This window comes from Nipponia nippon, unplaced genomic scaffold (genome assembly GCF_047370975.1).
Source record: "Nipponia nippon isolate SJK-2023a ecotype South Korea unplaced genomic scaffold, ASM4737097v1 scaffold_1, whole genome shotgun sequence".
Lineage (NCBI taxonomy): Eukaryota > Metazoa > Chordata > Aves > Pelecaniformes > Threskiornithidae > Nipponia > Nipponia nippon.
This window is the reverse complement of record NW_028262290.1, coordinates 148,707,729-148,719,258: the sequence shown is the minus strand read 5'-3', so window position 1 is coordinate 148,719,258 and position 11,530 is coordinate 148,707,729. Positions and strand designations below refer to the sequence as shown.

Sequence of the window (11,530 nt, the reverse complement as noted above, 5' to 3'; positions counted from 1 at the left end):
TGGGTGTTTGCCAAGCAGATCAACCAAATACAGGTTTTGAAGTTTATTCCATGATTCCCCATCATGAAGTAAGGGCACAGCAGGCCAACAGCAAGCAGGAAAGCAAGAGGTCACACACGTGGGTATGACAGCCCATGCCGTGGTGGGACTGGAGAGGCGTCTGCATTTGCTCTGCCTCAGAACATCTCTCCAACAGCCAAGAAGCAAACATGCCGGCAAGCCCTAATTCAGCACACATTTTATGCTGGTAGACCCGAAAGACACCCAGTGGTTTGAATTTCATTAGGAGACTTTCCTATGAGCAGGCTTAACAATCTTCTCTTTTAATTGCTTCTAAAGGCTGCCACCCATCTACTGGAAAACCTTGCCTTCTGCAGCTACAAATATGTAATAATGATTCTGTACACTTGTGTATAGAAGATGTATATCTGTATTATACAGAAGATAAATGCACATTTTAAAAATACATGGCTATTTTGGATACAATGTAATGTTTTTCCATGCTTTGACACAATGAAAAATGGGACCCAACTCATATATCCAGAAATCTAAAATCCAGTAATTTGATGGTAAAATGTCCAGTGTTTGATTTGTTTGTACACTTTCAGTGACTAAAACAGCTAACTCATAAATAAATGAAAAAAAAAGAAAAATCACCTGCATAAGTGGAGAGATAATGTTCAATTTTCCAAGTATTGAAGAACCAGAAGATTGAATACTGCAACATGATGGCAGCCTGCCAAACCAAGTGAAACAATCAATATCTTTTACTAAATTTCTAGCATTGCTAAAGCTAATTTCCCAGTTGATGAAAAAAGCTCCTTTAGAATTGGAAAAAGTTTGCTCCAACCTGTCAGAAATACTATTTTATTAAGAAAAAACAGAGTATTCAGCTTGAAATAACTTCTCTGCAGGCAGGCATGCAGCCCTGTAACCCTGAACCACATCAACTGCCATTTTGAAGAACTGCATTCACAAAACCCCCCAAAACAAAGAATTTCTTTAATGGTTCCTTCAGAATCCAGTACTGATTTAAAAAAATTCCTCAGAGTGTTACAGAAAAACGTTATCCTTTTTATAGGGTTTGGATTTTTTTTGTGGAAGACATTCTTTCAACTGTGTACCAGCTCAAGCACTTACTGAACATAAACTAAGCTAAAACTGTTCTTCTCAACCAGCTCTAAACAAAATCATTTCCTTCTTCACTTTGTCACCGTGATCACTCTGGGCTGTGGGGATCAGAAAAAAAGCAGAACGCCTTTCTATTACAGCAGCTGGTGTTTGTGAAGGGGGCTTGCCCACAGTTACGTATTGCATAAATGGCTACGTGTCCTGTACCGTTAGGCAGGAGCCAAAGCTGCCTGGGGTATCCATCTGCAGGCTTTCAAAAGGATGATGTGAAGAACATGTTTTAGTAGTGAACGCTGTTCATAGAATGATAGGATCATTCAGGTAGGACCGCGGGAGTGCTCCAGGTCAGCTGCAGGATCAGGGCTTTATCCAGTTGGTTCATTAAAAGCTCCAAGGATGGGAACTGCACAACCTCTGGGTAACCTGCTCCACTGCTTGACTTCTCTCATGGTGAAAAATTTTTCTGTATATTCAGTCTGAGCCTCTCTTGCTTGAATTTACGCCCATTGTCTCTCTCTTCCTCCCACTACTATGCACCACTGTGAAGAGCCCATCTCTGTCCTCTCCATACCCTCCCCACGGGTGCCAGCAGGTTTCCTCTCAGATGAAATATATAACAGGAGAAGGAAGAAGGGTCCTAGAAAATACATCTGTGGATGATTTCCAAAGCCACAAAACTTTGGAAATCATTCCCTTACTTCTTAAAAGCTGTGAAAATGTCAGAAGTGGAGCTCAGGAGGCCACTATTCGTTTTGACATCCTGTGCCTGTGAGAGCAAAGCTGCCCTCGGTTTGAGCTGAGCCCCATGAAGTGGTTCAGAGGAAAATCTTCAGGCCTTATTTTTCTGATATCTGGACTTCTTGCTTGCAAAGGGCTTGTACACAGTTCCTTTACTTCTCCTTTTCCTTCTCTCCCCCTCATGTCCCCATTATGCCTGATACCATGACTCAGACTGGTTACCCAAATGGCAGCTTTTCAACCCAGGAGGCACTGGGAAAGGTACAAATGAATATATATATATATCCGTGCAAGAACCTACCAGAACTCCTACATCAATAATGGGTCATTAAAAACCAGGGATGACTACAGAAAATAAATGAATTGAACCTAACTATCTGTATTTATGCAGACATAAGAACGTACAAAGGTTGTGCTGGATGAAATGCTCATCTAGCACCATATCCAGTGGGTAATTATGGAAAGAAAACTGGGTGATTATGCAAAGACAATTCTCCTACTTATCAGCCATCTACAGATTAGGGATTTAAGAGTTTTGTATCCACCATTTTCAGGGATCTTGATGAATTTCTCTTCCGTGACCTCTCCAGTGTTTTTTGAACTCATGATATCCACAGCAATCTGTGAAAATGAGCTCCATGAGTTATTTATGCCATATGTAGAAGAAAACTTCATTTGTTATAAACTGCTGCATGATGGCCGCTCTGGGTGTTCTGTAGCTTCTGCATGACAAAACCCAGCAAATACCAGTTTCCTAATTACCTCTGGACCATTTTTAATTTTATATAGGTCTCCTCCCTCTCTCAGTCATCTCTCTCCCAAGTTAAACAACTTTGCAGCTGATTTAGTCGCTCCTCACACAGCAGCCGTTCTCTGTCTCTGATCATCTTTGCTACCATTCTTTGTAGCTTTTCTATATCTATTAGACATATACTTTAGATGAGGAATCCAGGCATGCACACATATAGTACAGATGAGTTATAGGATTTTACAATGACATCATAGAATGCTATCTATTTATCTCCTAATATTTTCTAACATTCTATTTGCCATTAAACTCGGGAGAATATAGCGTGGACCGTACAATTTTGCTCTCAAAATTGCAGCCACTGAGAAAAGAGAGCTGCTGATCATGCTATTTATTTAACCTGAACACAATACACAGCTAGTCTAAAGGTTGATGTCAAGAAAATAGGAGGAAAATCTGGAAAATGCTAATGATGTGATCAGACCGTATAAGCTGTAAAACTCATTGTTAGTTATTTTACAGGTTTGATGAGAAACCTGTTTAGTTTGGATCGGTAATGACTTCAGGAAATCACAACACAAAAGCCTGCAGACAGATTTCATATAAATGTGCTTTATTGCAGAGAAGTTACATTATTTACATGCTGCAACACATTACAACATAAATCTATCAAGTATTTCATGGTGGATGCTGTTGGTTGCCAGATAACATTGTTAGAAGAACCACATTATAAAGTGAAGAGACTTACAGCTTTATATACTCTACAACTTGGAGTAGCTAAAATGTTAAAAGTCAAAAGGCAGTGTTTTCTCAGGCCTGCCTGTTGTCATATGCATGCAAAAGCCTAAGGAGAGCAAATATAAAAGTATTGTCCGGTTTCAGGTCTATGATGCCACCAAAGCTGATGATAGGTGTGCAGTGATTGATATTTTAAAGCGTATATCTAAATCTTGCATAAATTATACAAGTCTAATAAGATCGGTATAAATCTAATTATTTATAAACCATGGCTTAGAAATAAAGGAGAAATGCAGCTTGCACATGCATTTAAAAGGACAACCTAGCAAATGTTTGTGACCTCAGTGTTTATTATCTTTTCTCTTAACAGGTCTGCTAGAAAACATCTTAATTCTAGAGTTGCACTTCTCTTGGCTGAACAATGACAATGAAACTCCAGAAAAAGACAACTAAGCAATCTAGCCAATATATGCTGGTGGAGAAAAATCTATGAAATACAGAACATTATTTATGTCTAACTTAGTATGTCTTCATTAAGCAATGTTTCTAGCAGCATCATAGTGAAATAGAATAGTTGAGTGCAGTTTGGCCCCTCATTTTCTTAAGTGCGAAATAATTTAAAGTCCCAATTGACTCTGTAGCCCAAATATCAGTTGCTAAATAAGCTGGGGAAAGCTTTGTAGCTTTCTAAAGGAAAGTTCTCCAATGGTATCAGTCTTAGGAGATGTGACTACAACAAGCCTAAAGAACCATAACAGACATTTTTTAAGAAGTGAGGGAAAGGGTCAAGATGAAAGAAAACAAAACCAAACAAGAATATACAAGCCAGTGCCTTCCCTGGTAAATCAGCCATTGTTCTTTTGCTTGCCATGCAGCTGAGCTGTTTTACACCAGCCAAGGAATGGGCTTTGTTTCTGTGTTTCTAATGAAGTTATCTTTTAAAAAAGAAAGAAAGGGAAAAGAAAATGAGCAAGGAATTGTAGATAGGTAGTGATGGCACAGATACGGTTGTGCATGAAGGGCTTGATCCTGCCAGTGATGCAAGGGGCAGTGGTACTGTGCGGATGCTTTGCCAACGTGGATCCCCTCACCCTTGGTGCATGTTGCACCCCAACACGGCTGCCGCAGCACAGGGGCAGCATGTCCTTGCTCAGCCCCGAGGTAAAGGAGGGAGGGCAGGACGAGCCAGGGCACCAGAGCTGGCGCATGCTCCTTGTGACCGTCTGTCTCCAAGAGGCAGTCAGTATCTACAAACATCTCCTTTCATGACTCCTCCATGGATGCCCACTTCTAACCTCAGCACTGGGCTCCAACAAAGCACTGTCTCCCATTAGGTGAGTCAGGGCAACCTGCCATAAGCTGTCCCCCCCGCCCCCCCCGTTCACACAAACCACCGCTGAGATGGGCTGCAAAGCCTCCCTTCAGGGGTAGGAGAGGCATGAGGTGGTCACCACACTCAACAGGTTTAAAGTTGTGCATCTCTCTGCACACAGGGTCAGTGTGCTCCTGGAGGACTCCCAGAAAGCTATGTTCCCAGGACGGACTTCTTCCCATGCAGGGAAATTCAGGGTTACTTTCTCTCTGAAGAGCTGATCAAATCTCACTGAAGTTGACGGAAAAGTTACTGCCAAATCCTGTGAGTGTCTGGGACTGGGAAGGGAGAATCTGGGCACACTGGGTCTAACCTCAGCTCTTTTCCACACTAAGCAGAGAGCTGGATTTGGGCCGCATGTGGGATGCCACTGGCAGTGTATGTGCAAAGTGGGTGCACAGATGTCCAAAGCACCCAGACTCAGATGCCTGATGCCCTTTCACAGGTGAACAGAGATTCTGGGCTGCAAGGGTCCCGTCCAGAAGATGCGTGTTGAAGGCAAAGACCAGATCTCCTAGGCCCTAACTACACCCTACAAAAGAGGGGTGGGAGAATCAGACAAGCGCAGGGTAGCAAAGACCTAAGTTAGCATGTCTCCATGGTGGAATCAAGCACCGTCCAGGCTAACCAGGTTGGTTGGGGCAGTTTGGCCACTTTAATCTGGAGCTAATGAGCAGAATTTACGAGTGAGGCCAATGTGTTTAGACAGCACTGAGACCTGAGCTGACTTGTCCCCAGCTGGCTCAGGTGTCGGCACGTTCCAGGTTAGGGCTTAGCAGAGCAAGATCAGATCCATCTTGATCTGTCAGTGTAGATGTGCCCATAGTCTCCTGTCCTTTTTAAAGGACAAAAAAAAGTCCTTCTCATGCCCAGCTTGTCTAAGTCCCTCTGCTCACTGCATTTTATCTTAAGCCACTTTTTCTATGATGCCACAAAAATCAGTTTATACTACATACGTGTTATGTGCATGTGTGTATTAGATATGACATTTTATATATATATTAAACATATATAAATATCTATTTTTATATATATTATATATATATTAAACAACACATTCTATTCAATCATCCTCATTTCATGTTCTTCCACTGAATCCCATCACTTCTCTCAAATTGCACAAGTTCTTTAGGACTGACTGAGCTGTCTTTGTTTTGGAGTACTGTATGTATAGCCAATTCTAGTGATTAGCACTTTACTGGTACTGCATTTAGATGAGTGAGGGTTTTTTATTATTAGTGATACTCCTCAGAATCTTTACAATATGTCCTCAGGCCCTGATGGTATACCATCACTAAGACTCATAGTAGTGAACGGTCCATCTATGAATTAAGCTCATATGCATGATGAGGACTGTAGCTATTACTGAAAATTAGCACTGTATCAAACACTAGCTTTTACTGTAAATGTATGTCTAAATTAAAAAAAAAAAATCAAAGCATTTTGGAGAGTGGGAGAGAGATGCCATCATTTCCATTCCCACTATCTCTTACAATTGCATATATGGGGGAACAGTAATATTTTGGACTTCTCTCCTCACTCCAAAGGCCAGTTTTTGGAGATTTGCCAACAGGGATAAACAGTACACTGTTGTTCTATATGAGCTAGCTAATAAATTTCCCAGAGTTGTCTGTTTTTAGTGAAACAGGTGATAATTTCTGGGGTATATTTGTTGTCATTCTTGCTTGTCTTATTTAGCAGTATATGCTCAGTATGAAATACTGAACAAGATCATCACCATGGGTGTTTAAGAATTCTGGTTTGTTAGATGATATTTTCCAATTAGTAACAAACAACAGATAAGTTGTCCTAAGACTTACCAGAATATGCAGCTAAGACGACTGAATTCCCACTATTAACAAAGTCTATGAGCATTAACAGGGAAGTGCATAACAAGTAACTTACTGCGTATAAAACCCCTGAATAATACAGTATCAAACTATAAATTTAAATAACAGAGAGTAAACAAAAAAATTCACTATATAAATCACAGGAAAGGAAAAAAAAATCTCCAAAGCCCAATGGAATTTCCCGATATGAATTACGGCTTCCATAGCCAGTGAAAGGTTACTGCAATTCTATATATAAACAAAAAAGTCTACAGCAGGTATTTTAATTTGCAATTAGAAGAAAGTATCTGCAGATTGCATAAATGTGTTGTTGTGTCACATAATATCAAAGTTATTTGCAAAAATTATACAATCTGGAATGCTTTAATATGAGACACAACAATGTACTTAAACACACAGTAATAAGAAAATGAGAGCAATCATTATATAAAATGTATTTTTGGGATGCATTGAGTTAGCAGTGCTATCTAGATTAAACACGTAAAGTGAAAAGTCGTCATTTTAATAAGCTGCTCATTGATACCCCTTTTTGCCATCAGGACATTTCCTGTGCCCTACTTCTGCTGGATCTTTAAAGTCCCAAGGGCAAGTTAAAGCCAGTTGCGGCATTCAGAAATAATTCGGTTAAGATCTACACTGTGCGTTTGTTACCACCATATTTTTTTTCTTTTAAAAGAGAAGTGATTTCACAAAGGCAGGTTTCTTTCATTGACACAGTAAAATCCTTGGAGCAGGGACCATATTCTGGGCACTGCTAATCACATTGTTGGCACTCAACAAATAAATAATAACAACATTAATGATAATTTACTTTGCTTAACTCCTACTTATTTGTAGTGCTGATTCCCTTGATTTAAGTGATGCTCCTTAGGAACTTTCAGATCCTTTTGGCCTAAGTCCCCTCTGTCTTTCCTGTTGTCTTTCTTCTCAATGTTGCTACTCTCCTCAGTCCAAAAGCCTCTTATTTTCGAGGTGTTGCTGTTTTATTTGCACTTATAGCAGAGGTGTTCGATAAAGCTACACTTCTTTCAGCATTTGGTAAATCTGGTGTATCATACTCCCAAGGGCAGACTTCAGCTCGAGATGCTAAAGGTTGCTGTAAGTAACTACTTGGCTTATGGGAGTCAGATGAAAGCACGTTTCCCTCGGAAGAGGCATTTTTTTTCTGTTCTGCCAATTTATTGAGGTTTTCCTTTTCTGCTGCTTTCTGGGGTAGCTCCTCCCGCTCCCCAGTACAGGTATTAGGTGCATATCTATTAACATTCTCACACTTCAGCCCAGGGGAAACCTTGGAATTCAACTGTTTTTTCTCATTTTCAAAGACCTGCTGCTCTTGTGTCTCCTGAGTGGCTGTGTCCACCTTCTCTGAGCTCTTTTGATTTGATTGTTGATATCCTTCAGGTGTCTTCAGCTTATGATGAGACTTCCCCTTTGGCTGGGAAGGGTGGTTTTTCTCTGGCTCTGAGGAAGCAATAGACACATGTTTTTGAACTTTAGAGTCAGAAGGCACAGGACCAGGAGTTTGGTCATATATCTCCCAAGGACAAACTTCTCCTATGTCGAAATTGTCCTTGTGCAGAGACTTACCTGGGCCTGTGTCTGGATTTGCAGGTGTTTGACTAACCCTTTGTTGCTTCATAATTCCAGATTTATGGGTTTTCTTTGTTTCCTCAGAGTGGGTAGAGTTCTTCCGGTGGGAATCCTTATGCTCCCCTTTATCGGAGGCTGAGTGCTTTTTGCTGGCCTCCTTACCCTTCTGCTGAGATTTATGAGATTTAGTGCTTTCTTCTAGACTTTGTGTTTTACCCGTTAGTCCCAGAGTCTTTTCCTTGGCACTAGCAATAACACTGAGGGATTTTTGTAACACAGATGTTCTTGGATGCAGAGGCTTCTTATCAGCACTTAAATTATGTGCACTTACTGATTTGCACACTAAAGGGACTGATTCAGTGGAGACAGCTTCAACTTTTTCTGGAGCATTTTTGGTTAATTTGTTACCGTTCATGGAATCCAGCAGTGAATTCTCAGCAGCTATAACTTCTGTGCTTTCTGTAGTTAAGCTATTCGGTTCTTCTGTTTGATCCCTAACATGATCATAAGTGCTGTGGGACTTTTTTAATGAAAAGACTCGGTTTTTCAAAGTCTCTTCTTTTGGCTTTGCAGAACTTGTGGAATCCTGTGGGTTTTTTCTCAGCGTGGACATGTTCTTCACAGCACTGTGCTCCATCAGGTCCTTCTCGTCCCTGGAGCACTGCCTGGTCACCGTCTCAGGGATTTCTGTAATACGTCGCATTATCGAGCGCCCCAAGCCCTTTTTAGAGCACCTTTTTTTCTGGAGATGTGGGTTATTAGCAATCATCTTTTTCCTTTTATAGATTTCAAGCTGGGCATATAGTTTCTTCAACTCATCCTGCAAAGCAAAGTGAATGGCAAAACTAGTACGTACAGAGCAAGTCCAGTCAAATAAGCAGCCTGATGAATGCATTCCCCATTGCTCTAAAAACAGCATTAAACTTATTTCACTGTTTTTTCTAATTATTGATATGTAATTTCTCCATCAACTTGAATCCCATTTTTTTCCACTGTAACAATAAGTTCAACCCTCGTGCACAAACCAGTTACCTTCCACAGCTGTGCATCATACAACATGCACAATTCATATACATTCATGCTGTATGTTTCAGATTGTGCAATGCTGTGGTGCATGCTTTCCTACTGAACTCCATAGCTATTCTTTATTCTGGGAACATAAGCCCTTTTATCATGTAAGATAGGAATAAAGTATTTTTTTCTGGTAATCATGTGTTTTTAAAATTTTATGTTAAATAGTTATGTATAGTTAGGTATATGTTACATACAAATGACTAATCACACTGACACCAAATGCTGTTTGCACTTCAAGATAATTCAAATAGCCTATGTAAACTGATAAACAGCTCTTGCTGTGGATGATTCCTCCTCTTTAGCCTCCAGTATGACTTTTACTACAACTAGTAATGCGGCTTCTCTTTACACCAGTGAATATTTTCCATGACATTTTACATGACATGATACCACAATCACTGAGAGACCTAAGCTGGCCTGTTTCAGCTGATATCTGCAAAAAAAGTCAAATGGATGCAATTCAGAGTTTACTCATAGGAAAAAGTGTTGTTCTTGAAAATAAATGCTATTTAAATGAGTTATATATACCCGAATATCTTCAGGATCCAAACTATGTTCGCTCCATGCTGAATTGATACTGCTGTTCAGATAGGATCCAGATCGACCCATATCAAGCTCATCTTCATAAGCTTCTGTAGCTATATCATCTCTTGGGTTATTGCTTGAATGTGAAAACTGCAATAAGTATTTATAAAAAAGATGTTGCCATCAGTGCAAAAGTTTACTTCAACATTACTGTAAGAGTTTACATCAACAGTTTTTATGGCACAATGATCCTTCTATGGATTTCATGTGATTTTCTGAACTCAAAACACTAGCTATAGGCATCACTGGCATAAGTAATGTCCCATAGAATATCAGTACTGTATGGAAGGAAATCTTATTAATGATGGCTTAACTTGATAAATCTTGAGAGATTTGCATAAGGAAAAAAAAACACTTATTTTGATGCTTATGTGAACCTCTTTAAATTGAATTTAAATTAAGCTAGTATGGAAATAGACTTTCAGCCAGTATTTCCAATTAGGCTGCTAAAACCATAAGACTGTATTTTATATTTCATACAGTTTAATAATCCTGCAGAAAGCAATTCTCCCACTTTAGATCCTGACCCTGAAAAGGAAGAGATGGGGTGGCAAAAAAAAAGGGAGAAAAAAAGAAGGAAACAAATAAAAAACCAGACAAGTTAATTTCTCTCTTCTAAGTTTTAGCAAATGCTTGGTTCAAGAGTTGGAGAGAGGTTGTCAGCTTTTTTTTTGGTTCATTCATCTGTAGTCACTATTGTCCATACAGTCATCTGGCCTCAGGACTTTATGAATGGAACTAAACCTTGTGAATCTTCTCTTAATTCCCTGAATTCTTTGGTGTACTTTAAGAAAAGTCTGTGCCATGGTGCACAGATAATAAGCTAAAAATGGAAATGTTGATCAGTAGCTATGAGTCAGCTTCAGAAAGGTTAACAAATTTTCTAGGTTACTCTAGAAAGACATCTCTGAAGATATGTAATAAAGTATATAAATATAAAATAGAAAATAAGAAGACTATTGCTAAAGACCAGAAAAGTAATTTCAAATAAAACAAGGTTATTCAGTATAGGCTGCATTAATGTGTCCCCTTGTTATGACTGCTTAATGTATGTACATTTGACAGTTACCAGCATACCCTGTTCTGACACACAGGCAAAAGATGGGAATAGCAGCTTCATTAAACTGATAATTACATCAACTGGAACTGCTTAATGTTCTTCTTTCATATGTAGCCTTCACATTTACTGTTCTCTTTGACTCTTGACCTTTTGATTAATATTATTGGTCATTTCAAAAGCCATTATAAATCCATTTGCTTTGCTGGGGTACTAAGAAGAAAGCTCCATTCGAATCCCAAGGAGTGGTGCTAGAGACAGGTGGAGCTGTCTGCGGTTCTCCTGCCCCTGGTGAGACTGACATATTGTCGCTTTGCTCCCAGCGCCTGACGGGAGGTGTGCCGCAGTGCTCAGAGCGCTTTCTCGTCTCTTCCCTGCCTCCTGTCATCCTCCATCTTCTCGTGTCCCACACACGCTCATCCTCCTACCCAGCGCTGGCTCCATATCATAGGCCACGGCTCCTCTCGGTATGCAGCATCTGTCCGCCCCAGGCTCTGACTTGCAAAGGGCTCTCCTTTTTCAGCCTGGAACAACTGCCTGGTTTCAGTCCCAACCTCTCTATCTCACGGCCAGTCCAAGCTCCTCATTCTAGTTTTATTTAGCAGTCCATCCTAGTCTTTCTGTCCTCCCTAAACTCTTTGTCTGGT

The 11,530-nt window shown here is 40.1% G+C and overlaps 1 protein-coding gene across 2 annotated transcripts in view; it reads right to left on the bottom strand.

Moving 5' to 3' along the window:
* Positions 1–3,219: 3,219 nt before the first annotated feature.
* GPR158 (G protein-coupled receptor 158) overlaps positions 3,220–11,530 on the bottom strand; it is a 209,280-nt gene continuing 200,969 nt past the window's right edge. Inside the window, exons 10-12 of one of the 2 annotated variants that reach the window (XM_087777028.1) lie at positions 9,770–9,916; positions 8,165–8,987; positions 3,220–8,038 (exon numbers count right to left, since the gene is read on the bottom strand). In XM_087777028.1, coding sequence (XP_087633154.1) covers positions 7,539–8,038; positions 8,165–8,987; positions 9,770–9,916 — 1,470 coding nt within the window. In that variant the 3' untranslated portion in view covers positions 3,220–7,538. Of the gene's footprint in view, positions 8,988–9,769; positions 9,917–11,530 lie in introns of both variants that reach the window. The other variant, XM_009469065.2, reaches the window with a different exon arrangement.